At 40.2% G+C, this 26,784-nt stretch overlaps 1 protein-coding gene across 1 annotated transcript in view; it reads right to left on the bottom strand.

The window, feature by feature from the left end:
• The window catches only part of LOC117810301 (transient receptor potential cation channel subfamily M member 7-like), a 48,284-nt gene extending 24,377 nt beyond the window's left edge, over positions 1-23,907 (bottom strand). Inside the window, 10 exon segments of the mRNA XM_034680065.1 lie at positions 461-533; positions 859-982; positions 1,984-2,158; positions 4,535-4,706; positions 4,904-5,028; positions 6,836-7,049; positions 7,606-7,813; positions 10,630-10,668; positions 11,781-11,860; positions 23,662-23,907. Of these exon segments, the coding sequence (XP_034535956.1) occupies positions 461-533; positions 859-982; positions 1,984-2,158; positions 4,535-4,706; positions 4,904-5,028; positions 6,836-7,049; positions 7,606-7,813; positions 10,630-10,668; positions 11,781-11,860; positions 23,662-23,664 (1,213 nt within the window). The 5' untranslated portion in view covers positions 23,665-23,907.
• Positions 23,908-26,784: the final 2,877 nt, after the last annotated feature.

The following is a 26,784-nucleotide window of genomic DNA, read 5'->3' as shown; positions in this document are numbered from 1 at the left end:
AATGAGGTTGTACAACACAGATTTGCTGCGCCTACTTGAGATGAAAACAACACCCTTCTTTCAGGAGAAGAGTGATCATTTTAAGAAATAAAACATGAAAAAAATGCATTTATCCAAGAATAAAAAACATTATTCAGACACAATTTGAAAAGAAAAGCCAATGTTTCTGGAGGAGACTTTAGAAAGAGTGAGCCTGAGTCATGCAGCTCAGTGACTGACAGTGTTGGAATAAGGAGGCCCTGTGAATGTGAGCAACATGATCTCCTCAGAAACACAAAGACAAGGGCACACAAGAGGGAGAGTCTGTTCTCAAAGCATATCTATATCAGAATAAAAACATTACCAAGTCTTGAGATTTTCATCTCCTAACACCAACAACCTCGGCATAGGAATAGGCTGGATCAACTTTATGTGACTTTCCCTCTCACAAACAAGGTTCAGAGAGAAGTGGGGCACTAACCTTGGAGTAAAGCCCTCAGAATAGCCACATCAATGTCCTGGTGCTCCTCGGAGCTGATGTGGAACACAGTGATCTGTTTACCAAGAAACAAGATAGAACTTGTTAACAAGTTCCCACAGACATCATCCAGATGATTCCAGTTTGCGGTATGTGGTGCATTAATTTAGCAGAACAACTCAAGTGATCCACAATGGTAAACGGGTACTTTTAGTTGAACTTTGCATCTTTTCATTCTTTGATTTTCAGAGTTGAATAATGATTCAGAGCTTTGAGAGTTTATTTCAGTGCAGAACTCAGTCATTGAAATAGAAACTGATGTATAAAACTGAACAAGAATGATTACACATGTAAGAGCATGAGGAAAATATACAATTACAATTTCAATGTGTTTGATTTACCAATTCTTTGCTCTTCATGCACTCCATCAGAGTCTGAAAGAGATGGATGGCATCGCTGTGGCTGAAGTTGAAGGTTTTCTTAATGGTTGCTATGATGTCTGTCTCCACCCCATCAGGAAGACCGCTGCAGCAGAAGAGTAAGACGGAGATGGATTTAAACAGCTCTGAGCATAGGTTTTTAAAAAAAAAAAATCGACTTATAGAGAGAGAACATATAAAATTCCTCCAGCAACACAGTGAAGTCTTGACTGATTATGCATAAGTGTTTTAGTTTCATTTGCTTTATTTCTTCAGGAAAGGTAGTAAATCTGAATAAAATAAAATGCAGATCATCCATCAATAAATGTGTCATTTGATCCAGGCTTCAAAACTGAAGGTAAATTAATAGATTTGATTATAACAGAGGAAATTTAAGTCATTTAAGCCAAAGGTGGCAACTGTTTAAAATAAATATTCTGAGACTAACTTTAAACTCTGTAATTCAACAGGATTCAAATATAAGTGTAGGTTTCTTGTGAATGTGATGCTTGAACAGCCTTGTTTTATTTGCTTGGTGGATCAGTCTGTGTAATGGATAAATGTCCAAAACAAACTCATTGAAGAGGAAGAAGAAATGTTTGTTGAGGGGGTTTTCACAACAGATAAGAGTGTATTTCCAGTCAAGTCTTTGACACTGAAGAAACTTGTGGTCACTACAGTAGGTGCAAATTTCATCTGCCAGTTAGCTTTAAAGTATACTTAAGTTGAACTATTGTCAGCTCCACTCAAACAGAGCAGGTTGTGGTTGGTTGTGAGAAAGCCTTCAGGGACAGAAATAGAAGAGAGCCACTAACTACGCCTGCATCAAAGAATAAAGGAACCACAGATCTAAATATTTAATGAAACATTTGCTGAAACCTTGATCGTACTCTTCTGCTCCTCTCTTTTTCTGTCATCTGTTTATTTAATTTGTAAAAAAACAAAGTACAAGAAGGATGTAGAAATGTAGGTCACACCAACCACATTCAACCGACAACCCCCATGTTCATATATGTGTGTGTGTGTGTGTGTGTGTGTGTGTGTGTGTGGGTGTGTGTGTGTGTGTCTGTGTGTGTGTGTGTGTGTGTGCGTGCGCATATGTCCTACCCTCCCTCCTCAGTCTGCTTGTGGACGTAGGCCAGTATGTCAGCAGCACGGCCTGTCCCCTCACACACCACCACAGGGACAGGAGGGCTCTCCTGAAGGTACTCTAGCACAGTCAGGATCACATTGGGACCCCCCTCCAAGATCAGAGCCACAACAGGAACTCCTTGACCAATTCCTAAAACAAAGAGGATGAAGAGTGTGCCTAAAGTCTTGGTTCATGACACTTTTTATTCTCCTAACACAGAGTCATCCAAATGACAGGTTGAGAAAGGCTGAGATGATAATGGCCAGCTTACTGTTATCTCCAAGTTTGGACCAGACAGACTCAAACTGACGCACAATGACAACAAAGTGGAGTGCAATCTTAACTGGACAGTGGAGATAATTAATTCCGATATGTCTCAGACTGGTGTTAAGGATAACGACATCATGATAAAGAGTAATCTGTCTTGGGTCTGCTGTGAGAAGAACAAGAGGAACACTTTAAATCTATGTTTTTGGAACAGAGGTTGGGTCGATCGTTTATGATGTATTCAGGTAGTTGAGTCTTTTTTAAGTCTTTTGCAAAACAGTGTTGAGCAGATTAGAGTCTTAAGTGGACACTTTTGATCTGGACCTGATTGATAGCTGCATTTGCACGGGCATATCCATTTATAGCAAGCGGCAACCTCCGGCCTAAAAGTATGAAGCCCATGTGTAAGTGTTATTAACTGCAATTCATCGAGAATCCACTTGAGGTATGCTGCAGAAACACCAGAAACCACATAGACACCAATTCAAAAAGAAGATCTTTGCAGCATTATTAAACATGTTTATAGCCTGGTTCAAATAACAGCTTGGCTCTACGTAGCTAATTTCAGCACACACTGTACTCGGGGTGAATTTTTTAAACACGACAGTTCAGAAGATGTTAAGATTACGAGTTTTTGCCCAATTAAGGACATGACTGACTTGACTCCCGGTCGGGAACACATAGCTGTTGGCTAGGAGGCTCAAACTCTGCCTCTTTACGTCACACTATGCCTGGCATATCCAATATGGCTGCCGCCGATTGGCTTCAAAACAGCGCTCAGGAACAGATGGGTGTCGTCATCGATACTATGTCCATTATTTATAAAGTCTATGTTTTATAGAGCTTAATAATCGTCACTGGATTACTACCACTGGAAGCTGGAATAACATTGTATTGGTGTGGGTTTGCGAGCCCCTTTTTTTCTCTCTATACAGACTGTTTTTCCTGCATACACCACAGCTCCCTGAAATGTGATCGGTCAACACAGACTGTACATTTTAATGTTGAATCTGTTAACGGATATGAATGCATATTAACCTGATTAATACATAATACAGGCAGATATTTAAATATATATATTTTCAGAGTCTGGTAACTCTTAATGGACAAATCATGAATTAGCCAGCAATGCTTCACAGCCAGTGTAACACTTCGGATAGTTAGACAGAAAAATGTCATCAGTGATCTGTATTGTTTTTGGTTTTGTAAGTTAATCATCTGTAAATGCAGTCTTGAGTAATTTCATGGTCATCTAATGTCTCCTTTTTGGAACACTTTTGAAAACTCAAGCAACTTCTCGAGTTAATAATGGCTCTTATGTTCACTTTTAGGTACTGGACAGTTTTATAACAATGAATGACACTTTTAAAGTAAATGCACACTACTTTAAAGTTATGCATCAATACACCATTTGTCACAGACACCATCTCACAGCCTCTTCAGCCTGTTGCCATCAGGAAACTGATCAGGAGACTACGCAGTCTCCGGGCCAGAACCAGCAGACTGAGGGACAGTTTTATCCACCAGGCAGTCAGGATGCTGAACTCTCTCCCCGTTTTGCCCCTTCTTCCCATGGTGCCCCTTTCACAGACTTAACCCGGTCACTGACCCCCTCCCCCCAAATAAACGCTGAGGTCTGTCATCCTCAGGACTGAAACGCACACACTCACTTTGATTTTAAAATGCACTATAGCAACGTTTTTGCACTGTTTTAAACTCTATTTTATTATTTCTATTAGCTTTCTACTTATCTTTTTCTAGCTTTCCTACGTTTATGTGTTGTTGTTGTTGCTTGGGTCTGAGAGAGAAACCCAATTTCAAATCCTCAGGATGTCTAGTGCATACTGCAGTTTATTTGACATTAAAGAAGACTTTGATTTTGTTTTGTTTTTCTTTTGCAGAAGGGGAGCTCTATTAATGTATTAGCTTTGGAAAACAGCTCTTTAAATGATGTCCATAATGTGGAGTTGGACTAAAAAGAATATTGTATGAGACAAAAACTTACTCAAGCTAAAAGTAAGTACTAGAATGAATTTCAGTAATTAAGGTCCAAGTGTTGTGTTTTGTCTCCGAGTTGGTAAAAACTTGAGTAAGGGGATGTGGGGTTTTTAACTCAAACAAATAATGTCACTGCATTATCACAGAGGATATCCCAGGACTGCCTCTGCAGATCTTAAAGAAATCCCATATAATCTCCTCTTGCTCTGGTATCTTAGCAATGAAAACTTCTGTACTGGAGTTTGTTTGTTGTTTTCTTACGTGCATGTATTCTTTGGAGGTTAATGTGCTTCTCCAGGTCCCGCCGCAGTTTGACCTCAGCGCCGTACCTGCCCACTGTCCCATCGTCCACCAGGAGGAAGTGAGAGTGCAGACTGTTGAGAACGTTTAATTTGCTGAGAGGGTTCAGCAGTGTCTGATATGGAGCGATAATCTGCAGCGAGGACATGGAGAGGACAGAAAAATCGATGAGGATAAGTGAATGTGGGTAGAAGAAAAAAAAAAGATTTCTGTAGCTTAAAAAAAAGATTCAAGCTCTGACAAAACCAATGCTGTCATGAAAATGCAACATTATAAAGAAGAAGAGGTTATCTTAGGAGAAGTTTACAAAGCTTAACAGTTATATCTTACATCTCTGCCAATTAGGTCATTCCTGTTTTCAATGACTCCCCAGGGTGCGATCCCAATAGTGCAAATTTTTCTTGATGATCTTGAACAGTGCTCTTTGAGTGCGTCTCCAACATGCTTGGCCACACCTTTAGAAAGGACACATTGATCAATCGATACATTTTCTGTTTTCCTTGTACTTAATTTCATTGTACGCATTACAAATGACAATAAAGATATTCTATTCTATTAAAGTATTTGTGGCTATACAACTGTCAATCCTCACTTTCAACTGTGACAGGCGATGAAAACCAGAAATGAATGATGATTTAGAATTATTTAAAAAAAAAAAAGACAGAGCCAACACCCTCTACCTTCTGTGACAAAGACACTGCACATTGGGGCAAGTCCACAACAAATACATTAGCCCTGAGGTTGTTATAAGCCACCGTCCTCAGTAAAAGGATCTCATGGGTTCAGCAGTAATTTGTGAGCCAGGAGACCCTCCCAACAGCCCTGGGTGCCAGAGAGGCATTAAACGTAATCACAGGTCTGGATAATTGACCCTGTGAGTAATGATTTAAACACTATTATCAGACCACATCATCTTAACGCCGCGCTGTGGCTGCAGACACACCTCGGCCACGACACACAGCAAAATGACATGCTTAGAGCCCGGTATTACAACTTCTGCTACATCAGCGCATCACACTGATGGTGGCTGTGTGTTTGTGCAGCTTTGTGTCCGATGTAAGTGAGCGAAAGTGTTCATTAGAGAATGTGTGATGGAGCAAGGGAGAGTAAGAATTATCTAGCTGTCATGTCTATTCAATAACTGAAATATCTATTTACTCACAGAAGGAGGCCTTAACATTACAAGTTTGATGTGATATCTTTCAATTTAATACAACTTTTAAAAAGACTTACACCCCAGTTTGTTATTGTTTAAACTGAAGAACAATCAACAAAGGATGTCTCTGATGAAAAGCACCTAAACAACTGTGGGCTAGTTTCATTAAACTTTAGAAACTCAGTGCCTTTCCTTTTCAGACCTGGAGCCCCCATGATGTGCCCAATTAAAGGTGATCTATTTTAACTATGGATGCAGACATCAGACCTTTTAAGTCATCGTAAATAAGTCTGATCTGCAGTAATGGGTTGATACAGAGCACTGATCTGAGACCAGCCTTTAACGGACGAGCTGCATGCGTCACAGTATGAGTGAGGCTCAGACCAGTTTTCATGCGTAATGCAACATCCGACTGGATTCAGACATTACTCCCGATCTATTTAAATCTAAATGTCACAACAAAAATAAATAAATTAAGTAATTAAAAATAGAATGAATATAACTAACAAAAACTGTTTCTTAGCAACTTAGTATAACAATCTTAAAATCAACAGGAATTTTAAACTCTAGTTCTTGGGCATGGTGCTTCTTGGAAGTCCTTTATTAAGTTGGTGGTAGTATGTCTTGCAGTCCTATCACTAAGCTTCAATCAAACATTAGCTTTTCAGACATGTCAATAGAGTTGCTGACGCACTGCACAGTACACACACGCAAATGTAAACTGAGAAGAATTGACTCACTGTCAGGTAGGCAACCCGCTGATAGAGTGAGTATGAGACTGACAACTGATATCAGAAAAACTGAGAATCTGCACTTCTACTGAGTGACATTTAAAAAGAAACCCTCTCTCTAATTCTGCTATAAGAATGTGTGTCCTCTCCCTTTTTATCACATGTATAAGTACAGCGGTGACTGAAGAATCTGCTGACTCCTGAACCTGAATGTGTGAGTTAAAGGGCTACATACCATTTCTATTGAGTTGTTTGATTTAAAGGCATCTAAGGGGTAACATTCAGGCCTGCATAACATTAGTGCTTGATGTGGAGACAACAGCTTAAAACCACAGAATTCCAAGGCTTAACAAATCTCTACAATCAACCACATACCTGTGTTGACCCCTCCAGTGAGGATCCAGGCCCCGGTGGTGACTGCAGCTTTAATGAGGCCCTTCCCTACTACCTGCTTGATGCGCGGGTGCAGCTCAAAGTTCTGAACTCCTCCGTGGGACAGAGATGAGATCTTAGGCAACTCCATGTGCCACTCCTTCAGCATCAGTCGCAGGATGCTCTCCGGCCGCGAGTCGTTGGACAAACGCACATACTGCCGTTTTCAGAGACGAAGAAGAAAGTTAAGATCATGTGGACACAAAGAGCAGAGAAGAAAAGAAAACATCACTAGAGGAGAATCACAGGCAATGCATTTGGTGCTTTTTCTTCAAAATTGTTGAATTATTATTACATTATCAAAAATTACTTTCGGTCAAATGGCAAATTGATTGATTTTGTTGTGGCACTAAATTCATATGAATTGAACAAGTAAAGATAAGGGGCATACTTTTTAAAGCCCCCCCTTCCCCCTTATTCCATGCTTCAAGTGATTAAGTACTTTCATACACAATGACAACAATTACATATTCATATTTTTGTTCATATTTTTGAGCTGGGAAATCTTACTTGTGTGATAAACACAAGTGAACAGTGTTAACTGCATGGAAGTAAATGTTGACATTGATGTCCAAATAAATCTCAGCCAAGAGAAAGACTTGAGAGTACTGTGCAAGACCTTTTTTTAAACAATCCATGTCAAAGTTATCACAACCGGTCTTTTTTTCATTAAAAAAATAAACCCTCCAGCAGAGAAGAATTTGCCCTCCTACCTTGGCCCTGTATGAGTGAGACCCTCCCTGGAAGTTGACGACACCATAGGCGTCAGTGGGGCTCGCCTCTGTGTGTTTTTCCACTGACCACTCCTCCGGCGCGGGCAAGGACAGGTTGGAGTTCTCACCCAACTTCACATCCGAATACTTGGTGGCCAGGCTGGCTGTGAAGCCAACATGCTGCCTGACCAGTCGCCCACAACAGCACCTTCAAGGTAAACAGAGTGACTTTTAATTGATGGTGCAAGAATCAACTCTTATAATCTTTAATGTTGAATACTCAAAACTGAATGATATCAATTATACTAAAACATACTTATGTAGGACTTTCAGTGTAATGCAGGACACTCATTCAGACACAGTGGAATAATAAAGGCCAATTTAAAAGCTCAGGACAAAAGACAAGGATCCCTGCCACACCTTCTGAACATAGTCTTTTATATCCTTCATTAAACATCTGTGAAATACAGGCTCTATGGGAACATATCAAACAACCCTCACAGGAACTAAAAACAGACCTTGTTGATTTTATCTAAAAAGTAGCTCAGTATTTCAGCTAAGATTTTAGCAACACTGACATGCTTTAAGTAATTAAAATGATAAAATTCATCAAAAAAATGAAGAGATGGGGCGCTGGTGGCCTAGCAGTCTAGGTGCACGCCATGTATAGAGACTATAGTCCTCGTCGCAGAGGTTGCTGGTTGGACTCCCAGCCACGACCATTAGCTGCATGTCTGGCCCCGCTCTCTACTCCTAACATTTCCTGTCTCTCTTCAGCTGTCCTATCAATAAAGGCGAAAATGCCCAAAAATACATTTAAAAAAAATATATATATGAAGAGATAAAAAATTTTTTTTATCCAAAGACAGTGTATGGAAGACATGCTATTGTTTTAACCCTCTGCTTGTACAACATGTGATCTATTAACTCTGATAATGCCAGCCCTTCAAACAGCAACGCCCAACCTTAACTCAGAAACCATGACTGGGGAAGAAAGCAAGACAAGCTTTGACTTCTGAGAATAGTTACTACAGCTTCTACCGTGTTGAGAAATTCAGAGTTTGCTCTTCAGCTATACAAGCTGTGTGTGTGCGCTTCTTTTTTTTCCAAACCATGTGGGGGAAATTGGGTTCGAATTACCTTTAGTTCTACGCATATTTGGATCAGTACGCATCTGCATGAACAGGAAATGCTGTACTGAAATGGTTCGGGTAACGAGTAAGCGTACCTTTAAATCCCTAGTAGATATGGGAATATTCCGCAATATCTGGTGATCAGATTCTAGACTGAAACACTTCCTTACTCACCTCTCTCATCGGTGAAACGACTGTGGCTTTTAAGAACAAGAAGCTCCAATAATGTGTCATATTCCAACTACTGCATTTGTGCAGCCATTCACTAAATACAAAAACGCGTGTGTTATACTTTGTCCGTTCTCTGCTACTGTAGAAACATGGCAGTGCAAGATGGAGGCCTCTTTGGAAGGAAAGCTGCTCCTATGCAGATATAAAAGGCTCATTCTGAGTTAACAAAAACAAAATTATCTTTATATTCAGCAACTTTTACTTTAATTTAAACATACTTATGCATACTATATTCCATTTCTACCAAGTCTGCTCTGCTAAATGCCGCTATATTCGGCACAGTGTACCTTTAAATACTCAGCTGGAGAAAATGTTACTAACTATTGATGTAAATATGCTACTGTAAGCTCAGTTAGGCTATGATCACACTGAAGGCAAAAGTGGCCCACATCCGATTTTTGGTGGGTCAAGTGACCAGGTCAGATTTTTTAGAGGCAGTGTGAACACTCAAATCTGGCCCAAATCAAATTTTATCAAATCAGATTTAGACCACTTACATATGTGGTCCTGAATCAGATACAGATCTGATTTTTTTCAATTCAACCCCAGTGTGAACGGCCAAGTCTGATTTGATGTGCATTTGATACTTGTCACATGTCACTTTATAGCGACACATGTCACAATTCTGCGTGGCGGTAGCCTTGCAAAAATGGAGGATAGCAACGATGGAGAGCCTAAATTGAGTGTCCTGCCGAAGGAGTGTTGGGGAGAGCCGCTGACAGATGTAATTGAAAGTTGCCCTCGACATCCCGAAGTTTTGAATAAACTCTGTCTCTGTGAAACTATTAACGTCGCAGACCCACCACTCCTGACTCCGTGTCCGCATCCACATAGACCTTTCAATCGTATTTGTCGCCACAGCTCCACAAAAAGCCGAAACAAGCAATTTGGTTCTCTTTTTCTTTATACTTGACCTCCTCCGCACCTGGTCATTCATTCTCCAGCGCCCACTGCACAAAAACTTTGTAACAAAGGCGAAAATGCTGACTTCCTCCATGTTTACGTTTGTGAAACAGCTGCCATGTGACGTCATTGTTACTGTTCTTTTGGGCTTACGGGGCAGTTCGGAGCCGCAACAGTTCACACTGGAATCAGATACAGGTCACATTATAGATGGTAATGTGAACAGGCAAACAAAAATCAGATCTGAGCAAAAATCTGATTTGAGCATTAAGCCTTGCAGTGTGAACGTAGCCTTAGTTGGCTACATCTGGTACAACCCCTGGTCACATTTGCAAGATTGGGTATCAATTCTGTATTTTGACAATGCATCTTAAAATGCCACCGTTTGATCCTTACAATAACTTCTATTTATCTTTATAATATTAAAAATCTATCTAAAGATCGAACCATGATGACAGGGTTAGAGACTTTCAAGACCATTGGTAAGCTGTATTTTAAGCGTGCTGTTTCAGTTTATTATCATTACAATGAATCAATAACCCAAGCTTTTTGTCCCTCTTTCACCTCCTTTAATTACCTGAAAGGCGAGAGTGAGCATCCTGACACACAAAGCCTGGAAGTGAATTGTTTCCTGAGGAGGGTCGCTGTTCAGTGGAATAACACTGTTAAAGAATTGGCTGCAGGCTTTTTTTCTGGTGTTCAGTAACTGGTCAGACTACACAAGAATTAGTAAAACAAAAGCTCAACAAGTACTTACCGGACTAGCTGTTGGCAGATTTGGCATCCTGGAAGGCATCTGGAAAGAATTTCACAAGAACATAATTAATCAGGGATTTAAATTTATATAACCCACAACACCTGAATGTCAAGCATACTTTCAAACATACAAAGAAATGTACAATGATTTGATCACTTTTACAGTTAAGTTTTGTGTGGACAAAGTGTTTGAGGACATAAAGGAAGGTTATCTGTGTGCTCGGCAGGCTGCCCGGTCAGTTTGGCCTTTAACCAAGAGCAAGTTGTGAAACCTGCCAAGGGGAATCTCACTCTGATCACAGTCACATGCGGGCCTCTGGCCTGATGTGAAATGAGCCCATGTTCACTAACACCTCATACTCATCCTCGAGCAGTAGCACGTACTTTAGTTAGTGGAGAAAAGCCAGTGGCAAATAATTGATGTGAAAGAAAACTAAAGGAAAGGGTTATCCATTATCACCGTGACTTTACACGAAGAAAGGAAGGAATGCTACTTCTTGAAAAACTAACTAGACACCCAAATGGCTTACACACAAATGAGGTGGTTAAACAGTAAAAACATGCGAGTGGGAAAGCTTTTTAGTATTAAATCAAGCTGTTAAGTAAGCTGGTGGACTTTTGATTGAGTTATTTCATGTGTGTTTCTCATCCACATGCTGAGCCAATAAGAAGCCTTCCAACGATTTCAACACTGCTTTGTAAGATTCCAGTAAGTCTGCAGAAAATCCTGCTACACTGGACGAACAAATGTTCACAGCAGGTCTTTATGCGTGCCCACACACCATACACACTCACACAAACACAGGAACATTTCAAGTTTAATCACCAAAAAGGTTTCACTGAGATATGTATTTTAGAGTTTTTAAAACTGATTCAAGAGATTTTAAATGATTTGTTATGATTCTGGCAGATTGATTGGTATTAAGATGAGGAGATACATGACACACAGGTTCTCCATCACCGGTCTTAACTAACACTTAACACAGTAATTATAGTGACAGACATAAACATCAAAATTATGTAGAAACAGACTCATTTTCTGTATGGAGAGTAGTGGTTAGGGTTCGAGCTGTCTTTAAGCGCACACTGTACAATTACACCGTTTCCATGGCTCTGGCCACAAAGCACTCTGCAGAGAGTCTGAGCACATACCTGTGGGGGTCCTTTGACACTGGAAGTATGTACACACATTCCCTCTTGGTGAAAGTGCTTTCTATCCAGGGTTTCTGGGACTGTGAACAAAAGGAACAGTTGCATATTGTTAGAGATGAATGGCAGCAGACATTCCCTACTGCTTTATCATGTTAGCGTTTAGTCATTTCAAGCTGTTAGCTAATTGTCTCCCATGGTTGTTTAAAACAACAATGCGGCTGTGTAGTGATAACATTTTTATACAAACAGCGCTGACATTCAATACAATGTTGCTTAAAAGACGAAGATAGCGAGCTGAAAGAGCATGAAGATGAATCATATTTGTGTTTTACCGCAGTTAAAATCCTTTTCTCTGAAAACTCTAAATATCCCCAAAGGGCACGGGGAGTTTATAACCCCTTAATCTCAGATTGAGTCGATGAAAATAAAAAGGGATTAAAAGGTTTAGTAAAGGAAAAAAAATCACTGCAGCTATAACTACAACAGTTCAGGAGGCATATCAGCTACAGGTGTCTACCATTGGCATAAAGATGATAAAAAAAAACTACGACTCTTTTTCAGGAAGGATTTATCTTAAAGGAATTTTCAATTTCTGCCTCATGGTTCCCCCAGCACAGCTGAGGGACCCAGCACAGATTAGCAGCTTTAATCCTTTCGAGCACTGAGAGCGAAACCTGCAAACACCATCACCTGCTGCAGACCAAAGCTTTCAACTATTCCTGAAACTAGAACAAGAGTATTGCAAAACCAGCAAGCACGGAAATTATGTGTAGCTGCAAATGCTGCACAGAATGCAATGTTTTCACGTTGATGAATATATCACAAAAAGAACGTTTTCTAGCAATCAGTAATCACATCAATCCCTACAGGGAAACAGTACCATCCACAGTGTTTCAGGTCTAACGCTGCCGAAAACAAATGGTGGTTTAAAGGTAAATCTGAACACACAGGTCATCCCGCGGAGCCACTGAACGTGTACCTGGAGTCCTCCTCTTCATCTCTGTGTTTAAGGGCTTTGTACAGGAACATAGCAGGGCTCCTTCATGCATCTCCTGGACAAACCACAGTCACCACAGCCTCCCCTGAGCACTGGATCATCAGCAACAAACCAACTTCTGCCTGCCCCTGTCCCACAGCAGAAGAAGATCTGGCCACAATTTCCATAAAGGTGTCAAAGTCTACAGCGATGCTGTTACCGTACAGATCCGGCCCGAGTTAAAAGCTGAGTGATCAGTAAGAAGTTGCAGCCTCCAAACTCCATCCACAGTTAATCTGTAAGAAGGCACTCAGGGGGCAGATGAATGTGTCTGAGACAAACTAGATATTATACTTAACGCTGGGGAGAAAGAGACGAGGGAGGCGGGGGGTGTGGGAGAGGATTAGTGCATGGGCAGAGGCTTCAATGATATATACCTAGTTGTCGACTGAAGACACACCACCAACTGTGATTCATGCAGCACACACAAAACCTCTCCCGACAACTGAGGGCAGGCACCAACAACTCAGGAGGCCTCCTTTATTTTGAAACTTACTTCCAGGAAAAAAAGCCTTAAAAAGTTCGAGTCAGAGAAACTGAGCGCCACAAAGTCACATTAACAGGGAACCCACAACATGACATCACATATCAGCATAAAAGCAGGGTTTGGATGTTCAGGTCTGAAATAGGCATGCTGAGTCCATAAATGACAAACAATCCTGATTATACTCTACTCTTAGAACTGTTGCAGCGCTGCTCAGGAATAACTATGGGTTGGGATGTGCCAGAAATGTCTAAAGGCTCAGATGCTTAATGATGCCATTTCAAGTTCATTCAGACCTATAGTAACATTGTTTATCATTGGCACTTATTTTTTGGTCTTTCATTTAACTTGCATACATGCTGCTCACTTAATGCTTTTTTTTGTATTCATCATCTACTTTTCAAAATATGTTGTATTAAGTTTAACCTGTCTGAAAGATTTACCTGCATATTGAGCTGGCTGATATAAACATATTATATGGGTTTTGTAGATGTCAATTTTATTCTCAGAAGAGCAAGTTTCTATCTCTTTGTTTGAGTACAAATGTAAAGCTCCTGTGAGGAATTTTATGTATTTTTTGTATACATTTTGGCGCCCCCTGTGGACAAAGTGGGACCTATTATCTCTCTTTGCTGATCTTGTCCTGTGCATGTGTAAAGGCTGGTTTATACTTCTGCGTCAACCCTAGGCAGCAGTGGTCGAAGCGGACATGAACACTACATACTTGTGCGTCCAGTGTCCGTGACACGCAGCAACACACGACCGAATCGTTGAGGGCAGTGTGGTCTCTCTGATAGTCGTCTGTTTCCGGTCCGCTACATTTTCTGTATACTTTGTTCACTGCGATTCCAAGCGTATTACATTCATTTATAGCCGATACATGTTGCTGTTTATCATACAGCAATAATTACAGGGAAGAATGGAGAGGACACGTTGGAGGAGATGAAATACATGGCCGATCTGCGGCCGATGTGCAGGGATCATGGAAGTGCTAGAATGCGGGAAATACAATGCAGCCGAGCAGACCAATCACAGGGCTTACTGTCTGCCTCGATTCAACGCGTAGTCACATTTTCAAGGAGGGATGCGTTGGCTACCTGCGTAGGCCTTTGCATAGGTACGGGAGCTACGCGGACATATGACGTAGGCTATGCTGTCGATTCGACGTAAACGTTAGATCAAGTTTTCTGAAGTAAAATCTCACCCTGCCTTCTTCAAACAAATGTCAAATTTAACACTCAATATTTTCTGTGGGCAAAGTTTAAAAAAAGGTTTTCTTCAGGGGCTGTCAATGGTCTGATCCGACCTCTACCTTCTCACAGTGGTGACAGGCAGTACAAATTACAATCTAGGAATTGCCAAACTTTTTGCTGATGTCATAAAGAGGCATCCTTGTATACATCAGTCTGTTTCATAAACAGTTAAAAACACCTTACAGGGACTTTTAGTAGAGCAGCTAGAAACCTTGGATTAAGTTAGAATATCAAATACAACTTTTTTAGATATGATAAAAATAACAGGCAGAACACCTGTGAGTGTAAAATCAATCACCATATCCACATCAAAACAAAACAAAACAGTGCACATCCACAATTAGAGAAGTAATGCAGGTCTCCTTAATAAAGTGATAAATGCACCTCTAACAAGAACTAGTTCAACACTTTTTTAATATTACTAAACATTTTATTGTTATTCCAAAGTGAGTGAGGAGATCACTCTCAAACTTGCCCCTTAACATAAAGCCAGACCCCAGGACCTTAAGGGGGAACTAGCCACCCTGGCTCTGTCCAGGTTTTATTGACACAGCTATGCTAGCTGTCAGTACGTCCAGTATTGCTGCTATGCTAATCTAACTCTTGTTATCAAATCAGTGTACGTTTCATAGTTCTTTTATCAAAGTCCTGGTGCAAAAGGAAACATCTGCAAATGTCAAAAATGTATTTGAAATTGAAACATAATTCAAAATTACATTTTTAATCAGCAGCCTAAATAATATCTGTGAATGATGTTGTTGTGATGATGTTATAATACGCTGTGTTGTCATTGTTTGCTGCAGCTCATTGACTCTTCAGTGCCCTCTGGTTCATTGAATTATCAATGTAATCATGATCTCTAATCTAATCCTCTGTTTGATGATTCCGTACCTGGAGAACTGGTGGTGACAGACGCGAAAGAAACGTCACAACACAAACTGGTTGGTCATCCTGATCCAGCTCCATCAGACAAAGCGTTAATAAAGGATATAAAGAGCGGACTGTGTCCTGCTAACCTGTTACCACGGTACCTGAGAATGTCAGGCAACAAAAGGACCCAAGCACTTTAGAGACCCTGCCAAAAACACACACACTTCCTCCCTCCCTCTTCCTCTTTAGTTTCTCTCTTAGCTTCAGGTTTTATGATTAGGAAATCTTGGCCAGCACCTTTTCATCTCTCCTGGGCTCTGTTATTTGGGATTCTATGTGTTTTGTTAATTGGCAAGTGTGTTTGTTTGAGTGTTAGTGTGTTCATGTTCAACAAGATGAACAGTAAGAGATGTCTTTGACTGTACACTCCTACTGACATCACCTCACACACAGACATCCAAACACTGAGAAACCTTATTAGATGAGCTCTTCCTTCCCCCTCCTTTTTCCCAACAATGAAACAAGGCTGGCTGATTGACCCGTCATTCCTCTGGCCCTGCCTGACGTAGTACAGGGTTCAGATGACATCTGGTTTGGCAATTCTATTACCCGTTAGATAGACTGTAGGACATGGGGGTAGTAGAGCACTAGCCAAAAAGAAGAGCAGTTCCCAGGGTACCAACAGAGGCCGTTGCACTTTTTCCTGTTAACTTTTAAAAGCTTGTTTTAAAGTGTCCTGGCTCTGATTTGATTTATATGAGGTTCCTACATGGTGCAATGGAAAATAGACATAAGGTTTGAGTTTGAGGGGAAAAATTGGGCTCCCGTGTACCGCCAAACTGAAATAAAATGCAGCAGTTAGGTGTCCTGCTGTATGAACTACTTCATACAGATCACTGTTATAGGTTTTATGACAGTAGTCACCACTGAACCGTTGTTACATTGCTATAGCTATAAGCATAAACACAAAACTAGGGCATCCTCCACGGTACAGTGAGCTAAGGCTCCTGTCATGATTTTTTTCCATGCTATAACCTTAATTCCTCTCCACTGTTTCTCTTTGCATTAGTTCACATCACAGGGGAGCTGCAGTCGTACAACACAATCCAAGGAGGTACTACAAGTCCGGTTATAGACATATACGTCATACATTTTTGAGATGTGATGGCGTATAACCAAAATGATAAGTAATAATCCAATAGAAGATCAACAGAAAATCCAAGCAACAAATTTTTAAGTAAAAAAAAAAGGCACAAAATCTCTGGTTCTGAATGTGAGCATGCAGTAGTTTCCTAGTTTTATAACAACAACCCAAACCTTTCTGTGTTCTTGAATTTAGGTTTCATGGAACAAAACATCTGAGGACAATACCTCAGCTTTTTAATAGCGGTGTAACGATTCATCTACTACATCGATGTATCGATTTATATTCCTATAATCCGACTACATCGATCTGTGCTTGGCAAGTTGGCCTTCCGGACAACATATACCGATCTAACATCGTTTTAAAAGGTAATAAATCGATACTTGGAAATAACACATTGGATTTAAGCACGACAGACTTTATATGGATGAGTTTTTTTTGCACTTTTAATGGTAAAGACGTTAAACGTTATTCAATTCAGGCTGCCTGTCTGTGACGTCATCGCTACGCGCCAGCAGACAACAAAACATAGCATGGAGGATGGCAGAGGAGAAGCCGGCGAGCGAGAAATTATCAAGCCACCATTGCAGTCCAGCGTCTGGAAACGCTTTGGCTCTTGCAAAGACGGAGATGTTCTAAATAAGTCGCTCGCTGTTTGTAGGATATGTAAAGGTCAAGTAAAGTACCACGGCAACACGACAATTGGCTAAAAAGTTACTGAATCGATTTCAAGTCACTGAACTGTTTCGGATCATATCATTCTAAATGAACCATTATCGTCCTCTAATCGGATCGGCAACCACGAATCATGGTACGAATCAAATCGTTGTTAAAAGACGGAGTCCTGAGGAAATGCTACATTCCAATTCATGCTAGTTTTCCGTGATTACCAACCCTAGCTTTAAAGTCCCTCAATAAATAACACAGTAAAGCCATGAAGACTATCACATCTCTGTACGATTAAATCCTACACAGTGTGACAGAGATTCTAACAGATTTAAACATGTCATAGTAATTTAATTCGGCTCTTTCTGCATGTGCATTGATGACAATCTTTGAGAGAAAACAGCTGACCTCTCTGCTACAGAAGGAATTAATGCCTACACACTTAACAGCTACAAACCTGCCTCATCTCTAAAACTCTGAGGAAACATTATAGGAAAATCAAAATAGCAACCAAATAATGAAGCATTTTCAAAAACAGTTTAGATCTAACAGTCCTTAACAGATCAGGTCTTGTGTCCTGATTTTGGAGAGCTAGGTGCAGGCTGACAGTTCTGGCCAGCACTATTAAAAAGGTCAGAATATGACATTTATATATGAAATAGCTAGGTAAAAATTTAGCTTTTTTAATGGTGTTAAAGCAAATTCAAAGCAGGCTTTTGTATTGGCTTCAATTGAAAATGAAGGACATTTTAGAACACAGGACCTTATCAAATGTAATCCTTGCACATCTTCCAGTAGTTTATCTAGGCCTTTTAAAGAAAGATAAGCGGAGGGTAAGGGTTCATGAAAGTCTCCAGATTACACTCCTGAAAGCTACACGCTGAAGTGAAGTCAGCTCATGCAGTCATGAGACCAAAGTGTGATGGTTCTCCAGCTCCCACACTTGTAGCCCCAGGGCAGATCTCTGAGAGGCTGCACAGCATGGGCTGACAGCATGCTGGCATGCCACCCCCGAGTCCTACCTCCGAGCAGCTCCATAGACTATTAATGTAAAGCATGTGATGGTCCTTCTCAACATCTGGTGCTCATGGTTACATGAGCCTAAGAAAAAATAAGGTTAAACCGGTACAAGAGTTAGAGATAGCAGGAGGGAGAGTGCTAGGTTACTGCTTCTGAAGTCTTCTGCTTAAACAATGCCCTCGAAAGTTTGAAACCATGCATGTTTGTCTTAGCACATAATATCATAGAAAAGCTGCAGCACAAGAGATTAAAGATTTACTACAACATGCACATGGTAGATTCTGGGAGCTATAGCTCTGCAGAGTGAGGAATAGAGGTGGGGGGAATCATCTGTGTAGGAACTACAGGGTTCAGGGCTCCATTCATGAAATCAACAAACTGAGACTGTGACCAATTTTTGTTACAGTATTTCTCAATCACTAAAACACTCAACCCTATCGTCTGAACCAAATTCATTAGCGGCCTGAACCCATACTACTGAGTGACTGAATCAGTCACTCCTTTGGCAGAACCATAAACACTTATCACCTGTTAGACACAACTTCAAACACATTCTCACTCACTAAAACACATGTTGCACTGTGATGCACTTGTGTTGAATAAAGGTAAGCACAGGTAGCAAAAGTTTAACACATTTGAAGCACAGCTTCAATACAACAACTCAGAACTGATCACACCTGTGGCTAATGATGTGAGGAAACCAATATAAGCCAGTTCAGAGAGCACTGGGTGTTGAAGGTTGTACAATGGACAGAAATCTGAGAGGCAAAGGAAGAGTGTGTGTAAGAGGTGGTGGAGGAGGAAGAGGAGGGGAGTGATACCGAGAAAGACAAAGAACAGTAACTTCTGATGAAATCCGAGCTACTGTGATAGACCACGTTCTTCTCATCAATATTTGTTTTGACTTTATTTTGACTGGATATAGGAGCTAAATTCAAAATTCATTTAGCCTACTGTGAAGAATAAACATTATTTCTACAGCTTCATGTCCTGAGCGTTGTGTTTTAAATTTTTTGATGTAGTGTGTAGTGACTGCTCATTATTGTTTTTAGTTTTGATTGACTTGGGGTATGGTCTGACAACATTGTTTGGTTTTGCAGGAAGAGCCAGAGGTTTGGTGAATGTAGTTTGAAAATTTGGTTTTGTGCTCATAGTGTTGAGAAAATGAGGTGGATGTCAAGAAATGTGTTTAAGCAATTGAGAAATACTGTAAAGCCCTGTTCAGGTGTCAATGGAAAAACTGTGTTGGTCATCGCCAAAAGGGCAAGTGTGTATGCAAATGGATTAGGTAGGAGTGTGAGATAAGAGAGGTCTGAGAGGCATGCCACAGTTGTTGCTCTGCAGGCTGAAACACACACACACACACACACACACACACACACACACACACACACACACACACACACACACACACACACACACACACACACACACACACACACACACACACACACACACACACACACACACACTCTATATGCTCAATTCATAAACATTAACTATACTCCGCACCAAAACAAAGTGATCCAAGTCAAGTTTCAAGCACTTATGCCAGAGCTAGTGACCACTTCATTCACTGTTACTCAAGATATAAATGATAAGACTTCATCACTGATCAGTGACCCAGATCAAATTACACAGAGTGCTCAGAAAAAACAGTAACAGTTCTTCAGGCAGCTATCAGGCTATCACAGTAGCAGCATAGGACTGTCTCTCATCATCTAGTGGTAAGCTGGGGCATGTGATCAGCTCAGACTAACACTGTGGGAAATAAGGCAGAAGTCAGGTGGAAGACAGGCAGAAGACAGGAAGAAGACTTGAAGAAGATAGGAAGAAGACAAGCACCTGCTAGCCTATCAGAGGACACGAGAACATGCTGCAGGGAATGCATCAGTACTGTCATGTGGGATTAGCAATCACTTCTTCATCTTACAGGCCATATATCTGACTTGTTAGTTTAAGTTAAATGAAAAACTGCTGTCTTTAGCTTCCTGACTATCCTATCCACATTATAAGATAGTTGTTATTACCTTTTAACATTGTCGGTATTTTTTCATAACAACAAAAAGTAAGTGAGGAGATATGAATTAGACTTCCCTGGATAAACATGTAAACAATGCCAAGCCATTCTTCCCCATTGGGTTAATTTATTCCCATAATAATACACTACAACATCAATTTAACAAGGTGTACAATTGTTTTTTAAGCTCCAAAGAAAGTGTTTTTTTTTCATGTCAACAAACCTAGTATGAACTATCATGGAGGTGTAATGTGATATATGAGCCAGCTCTCACTCACTGTGTACCAACAACACAGTGTGGTCAAACATGACTCATGGCTTCTGGCTACAAGTCCTCTGCTCTCCTCTCACCCTGAGCTCCTCGGTCTGCAGCGTGACCAGAGAAGACCAGACAGGAAATTCAAGGAAAACAAGCAGGCCGTGTGTGTCACGGAGCAGAGGAGGAGAAATTATAACTTACAAATACTAATGTTTAATTTCAGCAGCCACATTAAGACAATTACAAAGTCAGCCTACTATCACCTTAAGAATATATCAAGGATTAAAGGACTTATGTCTCAGCAGGATGCAGAAAAACTTGTCCATGCATTTATCTTTAGCAGACTAGACTACTGTAACAGTGTCTTTACAGGACTCCCTATAAAGTCCGTCAGACGACTGCAGCTCATAAAGAATGCTGCTGCTCGAGTCCTAACAAGGACCAAAAAGGTAGACCACATCACTCCAGTTCTTAGATCTCTACACTGGCTTCCTGTCTGTCAGAGAATAGACTTTAAAATCCTGCTGATGGTTTATAAAGCACTGAATGGTTTAGGCCCAAAATACATTGCTGATCTGCTACTACTTTATGAACCACCTCGACCTCTGAGGTCATCAGGTACTGGTCTGCTTTCAGTCCCAAGAGTCAGAACGAAACATGGTGAAGCAGCGTTTAGTCATTATGCACCACATATCTGGAACAAAATCCCTGAAAGCTGTAGGTCCGCTCCAACTCTTACCTCTTTTAAATCAAAGATCAAGACTTGTTTATTTGCCACTGCCTTCCTATCTTAGCTTATTTTAACTCACTTTAAATGCAAATTTTCAATTTACTTTTAATATATTTCCAATTATTCTTCTCTTTTCTGTTTTATTATATTTGTCATTTTAATTGTACTATTTTATGCTTGTCTGGATGTTTCCAATGCTTTTAATGTTTAATGTAAAGCACGTTGAGTTGCCCTCGTGTATGAAATGTGCTATACAAATAAAGTTGCCTTGCCTTGCCTAATGTTGTCTTTAACACTGTCTACAGAAGGCCCTCTACCTTAAAACAACTAACAGCACTGAGGTAGGATGAGTGAACGTGCAAAGGTCACATAAAAGAGCTTGGATGATAAATGCACTATTTAACCCTTCTGTTATGTTCGTTTCCTCAGGAACAATATGTTCCTGGGTCAATTTGACCCGGGCATATCTAATTATCCCAAAAGTGTCAGAACCCAAAAACAATCCCAATAAAAAAAAATGTAATCTCATTACTAAGTCAATAACTAACCATTTAAATCAATATTTAGTGCAATAGTGTTCTTTAATTCTCACAGATCATGGTTCAATGAGGATAATTCACTCGTTTTTAATGAAAATTCATTTTAAAAGTGTGTGTGTGTGTGTGCATGTGTGCGTGTTTGGGGGGAAATATGTCACACAGTTGCAAAGAAACAATTAGTTTTTGACCCTTCTGACTAGTGATGCACCGATCCGATCCTGGTATCGGATATCGGCCAGATCGGACTCAAAAAGCTAGATCGGATATCGGTGACTAGGGGCCGATATATATAGCCACAGAGGCTCCGCGGTGTAGGTGCATTTATCGCTTCTTTTGCTAACAACTCCATCGGAAACTTGCAACATGTGCAGAGCTAATGTTCCGAGGGATGGCAGTCGCGCTGAAAAATACAATGGAAGCCCAAAGGAGGAAGTTTACGTGAGCTGTAGCGTACTGCAAAGAGGGAAGAAACCCTCTATTAATGAATTCAAAGTGTGAAAAAACAGCAGGTTATTGGATTTTTATCATCACATTAAGGAATAGAGATTGTTAAATCAATACCGGGATCGGATCGGTTCAGTATCGGGACCTAAAAAGTAGAATCGGTGCATCCCTACTTCTGACCCCTTTGAGCCACCACTTTGACTGCCGGGTCAAATTGGCCCACAAACAGTATATAATATAAACATGCAGGGGGGTTGCAAATATGTGAAATCAACCATTTTCATTTTATATGTTCATTTAACTTATTAAGCCAAGCAGAAGAAGTTCCATACCAAAAAAATACTTAACAATTTTTCTTTTGATTTTTGAACTTTAAAAAGGGTCAAATTGACCCTTTTAGAATCTATTTTAGGCAATGTGTGCCTTCCAAACCAGCTAAATGCAGCATAAAAATCTGGGCAGCATGTGACAGAAGATGAGTCGCATAAATTGATCAACTTCACTTAATACATTTTTTTTAAATAAAATAAAAATAAAAAATACACAAAAATATGTCATGTCAAACTATTGTATTTATATCTAGGGCTTTCCAATGTACATTAAAATAAGTTTTAACATGAATTTTAATGAAAAACGAGTGAGTTATCCTCATTGAACCATGATCTGTGAGAATTAAAGAATACCAGTGGACTAAATCTTGATTTCAATGGTTAGTAATGGAGTTAAAAGTTAAATTTAAAAAATGTATATTGGGATTTTTTAGGGTTCTGACACTTTTGGATAATTGAATATGCCCCGGGTCAAATTGACCCAGGGACGGTATTGCTGTTCCAGAGAAACGAACATAACAGGAGGGTTAAACGTCACTTTAGTTTGCGGAGTAGAGAGCTTTAAATTTAAGACTTGGCTGCAACTCAAGGTGGCATTGACGTGTTACTGGCAATGACAGTGTGCAACATCTGAGACAGCTGGCAGAGATGTCTCTGAAACAAGGGTCAGGTGCTGCACTTTTATCTGTCAATCAGACTGTGTGGTGGAGATCATCTTTGTCTCTGTTGTCTTGAGCCAAAGAAACCTCTGCTAGCTTCATCCAGCTGCCTTAGCCTCTTAGCTAGGTTGAGTACCTAGCATTTAGCACTAGCGAGCTAGCTCTGTAGCCTGCTAACGTGACGCCTGAGTGTGATTTGAGGGTTTTGTTGCTCGACAGTGAGCCACCCTGTGTGATGTCCTTAGTAAGACTCAGTCACAGTGTTTCAGCTGAACAACGACACAGTTAGCAAACAGCAAAATCCACTAGGGTCTCCTATGGGTGTTTGACGGACAGGAGGCAGCATGCCACTCAAAACCCCCAGATCAGTCACGACGATAATCTACAGGACTACAAAACCAAGAGTCCTGTCAAAGAGGACCACATACCATTCTCTTCACCGTTGAGACTCAGGAAGAGCTGTGTCGTGGCTTTTATCCATCTATCGGCGTTGCTCTCGGTTAGCCTTGGAAGGAAAGCCCGGTGGACGTTGGAGTGATCCGCTTCGGCTGCAGCTCCAGCGGAAGGTTGCTTTTTCATAATTGTGCGACTCCAGACTGACGCTGCATGACGAGCCGGCTGAGTCAGCCTGCACACTGTCACATGGCCGAGGCGGAGCCAGCGGCCACATGTGCGCTTTGTTTTAGTTCCTCCTGAAAGAAAAATATGTTATTTTCACCTTCCTCTTAAAGTATGGACATCCGCTTCAGAATCTTAATGATGAAAGCGTTCACGAGGTCTAACTTTGATCACAATATCAGTATCCTCTGCGATGAAGAACTCGAGTCTAATGGTGATTTTTTTCGGTCTCTACATTGCTGTCCGGTTTGTATGATTCGAGATTGTATTGTATAAGTCATGATAATGGAATACATTCTTATTTTGTTGACGACTTTAGGTGACTCCCCCCTCCATAAATGTAACTGATATTGGTGTTTATTATCAGAGCAGGGGCGTGTCCAGACTTTTTGGATAGGGGTGTCCATGCTAGGGCTCTGACTTTCTACGGTGGCCCTGAAGGACAAAACAAATATACAAAAGATGAAACACCTTTACAAAGTTGGAGACAAATTTACATTTTGGAAAACATTTTTATATTTCATAAAAATTACACCAGCACAACACTTTTACCAAGGCCAAAACAAATTTACATTTAAAGCTAGGATGGGTAGTCTCGCATGCACAAGCGCCGCTGACTTGCGACCATATGATGGTGACTGATTCAAAACCGGTCCTCACCAAAACATTATCATAGTGAAAGTTAAAAACACAAACAAACATGGCTGCTGTTAGTACTCACAACTGTCATGCTAGCATTATCCAGTTGTACTGGTGACAGGATATCAGGAGAAAAGTTATAACACATATATAACACTGTAACAGCTCTACTGTTGTTAAACATGTTCAGTGTAGATGGTCTATTCCTACAGTGTTGACAGTCATGAAGGCATCAGGAGAGGGGTAAGTGTATGAGGAGGGAGAGAGGAGAGACAGAGGAGAAGTGTTTCATTCATTCAAACATTGATTGTTACTTTGTTGGTTGGTTGGTTAAAATTTTGGCACCCAAAAAAGGCTGATTGGTTGGTGTTTTCCCAGGTTTACTCCAGCTGTAGATAACAGCTTTTTTTCACTCTTTTTTAAGAACACATTATGTATTGATTGCCATCAGGACATAAAGATCATTTTAACCAGTATAACAAAAAGTGTATCCAAATCTGACAACCAACCCCAGCAAGAAAACAAATTTACAAAATCAAAAAAACACTTTTACAAGCGGTGAGACAATTTTACAAACGACGGAACACTTTTACCATTTCTGAAACAAATTCACATTCATTTTTAACAGAAAAGGGAATGTACCAAACACCGGAAGTGATCTGTACCAAACAGAGTACCGGTACCATGGCTGATTTAATGGGCCATTCGCAGTTTTACTGTGCCGGCCGTGTGTACTTAGACTTACTGGCTTAATCTTGAGACAAGCATATGCTACTGGCAGGATCAACCAGGTAAGCACCCAAGTTGGTTCCTACACTTTGTGTAACATCGCTCCATTTGGTTTCTCTCCATCCAAACAAACTAAATGACCCCTCACTCGATCACTACCGGATCACTTCCGGTGTTCGGTACATTCCCTTTCCGTTAAAAATGAAATGTTAATTTGTTCCAGAAATGGTAAAAGTGTTCCATCGTTTGTAAAATTGTCTCACTGCTTGTAAAAAATTTTTTTTTTTTTGTTTTTGTAAATTTGTTATGGCTTTGGTAAAAGTGTTTTGGTAATGTCATTAAGTTTTATAAAATGTAAAAATGTTTTCCAAAATGTTAAATTGTCTCCAACTTTGTAAAAGTGTTTCATCTTTTGTAAATTTGTTTTGTCCTTCAGGGCCACCATAGACTCTAGCAGGCAATTAATAGCATTTAATTAAGCTTCATGTGTCCACTACAATTGCAGTTTTAAGCTCTTTCTTGACATAGGGAGTCTTAGGAAACTGGATATGAAGTTGGAATTTTTCACAATAAATTATCAAAAGTATTTTATGTAAGCAGTGCTTTCTCAGCAAGTTTACATTAAACCTGTTGGATAAAGGGATGGGTACAATAGCCATGCTTTCACACCATTGTGAGGCAGTCAGATGATCTGCCACTGAAAGTTTGATTGGAGAAAGTTAAGTGGTGGAAAGAAAAACTGCTTTTGGATTTATTTTGGTTTCAGGAGGGCTATTGTGCAATCCCAGGTACTGATGAAAACATGACAAATGGCAAATAGACATTGAGTGAAAGGTAATGTGCACTCATTATTTTTTATTGTACTTCATATCGTTTCCCAATGTGGCTCGGGTGGCCAATCAGATTTTATGAGGGGTACATCCCCTCATGACACTCCCTAGGGTGCAATCACATTTTTAGCATCCCAAGCGCAACTTTCAGCAAGGCCACTCTTGTTCACTCATAGACCTACAGCACATAAACCAAAATCTATTAAACATGTAAGATATTTTATTACTGTCGATAACTAATAATCAATACTGAAATCATAAAATGATTACTCACTGCAGGCTGTTTCATCATCTTGCTTGTTCATTTTTGGCTGGCAACCAAAACTTGTCGTAATTGGCTTCTAACGAGTCTGTGAAGCAATAATACACATTTATATCATCTGTCAACAAAGGCATGATAGAGAGTGACAGCCTTTGTTAGCTTAATAGATATTAATAGTCATATATGAGTCATGCCAAAAGACACACTGGCTGGTGTTTGTTTGTCCTGTAGCTGATTTGGTCTGTCATTCTTTCCCTGTGCTGATCCAAAGCTAAAAATAGGTCGAATCGCTTTCAGAATGATAAAAAAGTAGAGATGATACTTTAACCTGAGGTTTCAGAGTACCTCACTGAAATATAGTAGGACCAGATTTAGAAATAAGAGGGCATATTGTTTATTATAAATCCCCTAATGGCAAACATATTGACTTAAGATGTATGTTTTATGAGTGTTTGTGTTGTCGATAGGTTTTC

Source organism: Notolabrus celidotus, chromosome 3 (assembly GCF_009762535.1).
Source record: "Notolabrus celidotus isolate fNotCel1 chromosome 3, fNotCel1.pri, whole genome shotgun sequence".
NCBI lineage: Eukaryota > Metazoa > Chordata > Actinopteri > Labriformes > Labridae > Notolabrus > Notolabrus celidotus.
This window is presented reverse-complemented; position numbering and strand designations above follow the sequence as displayed.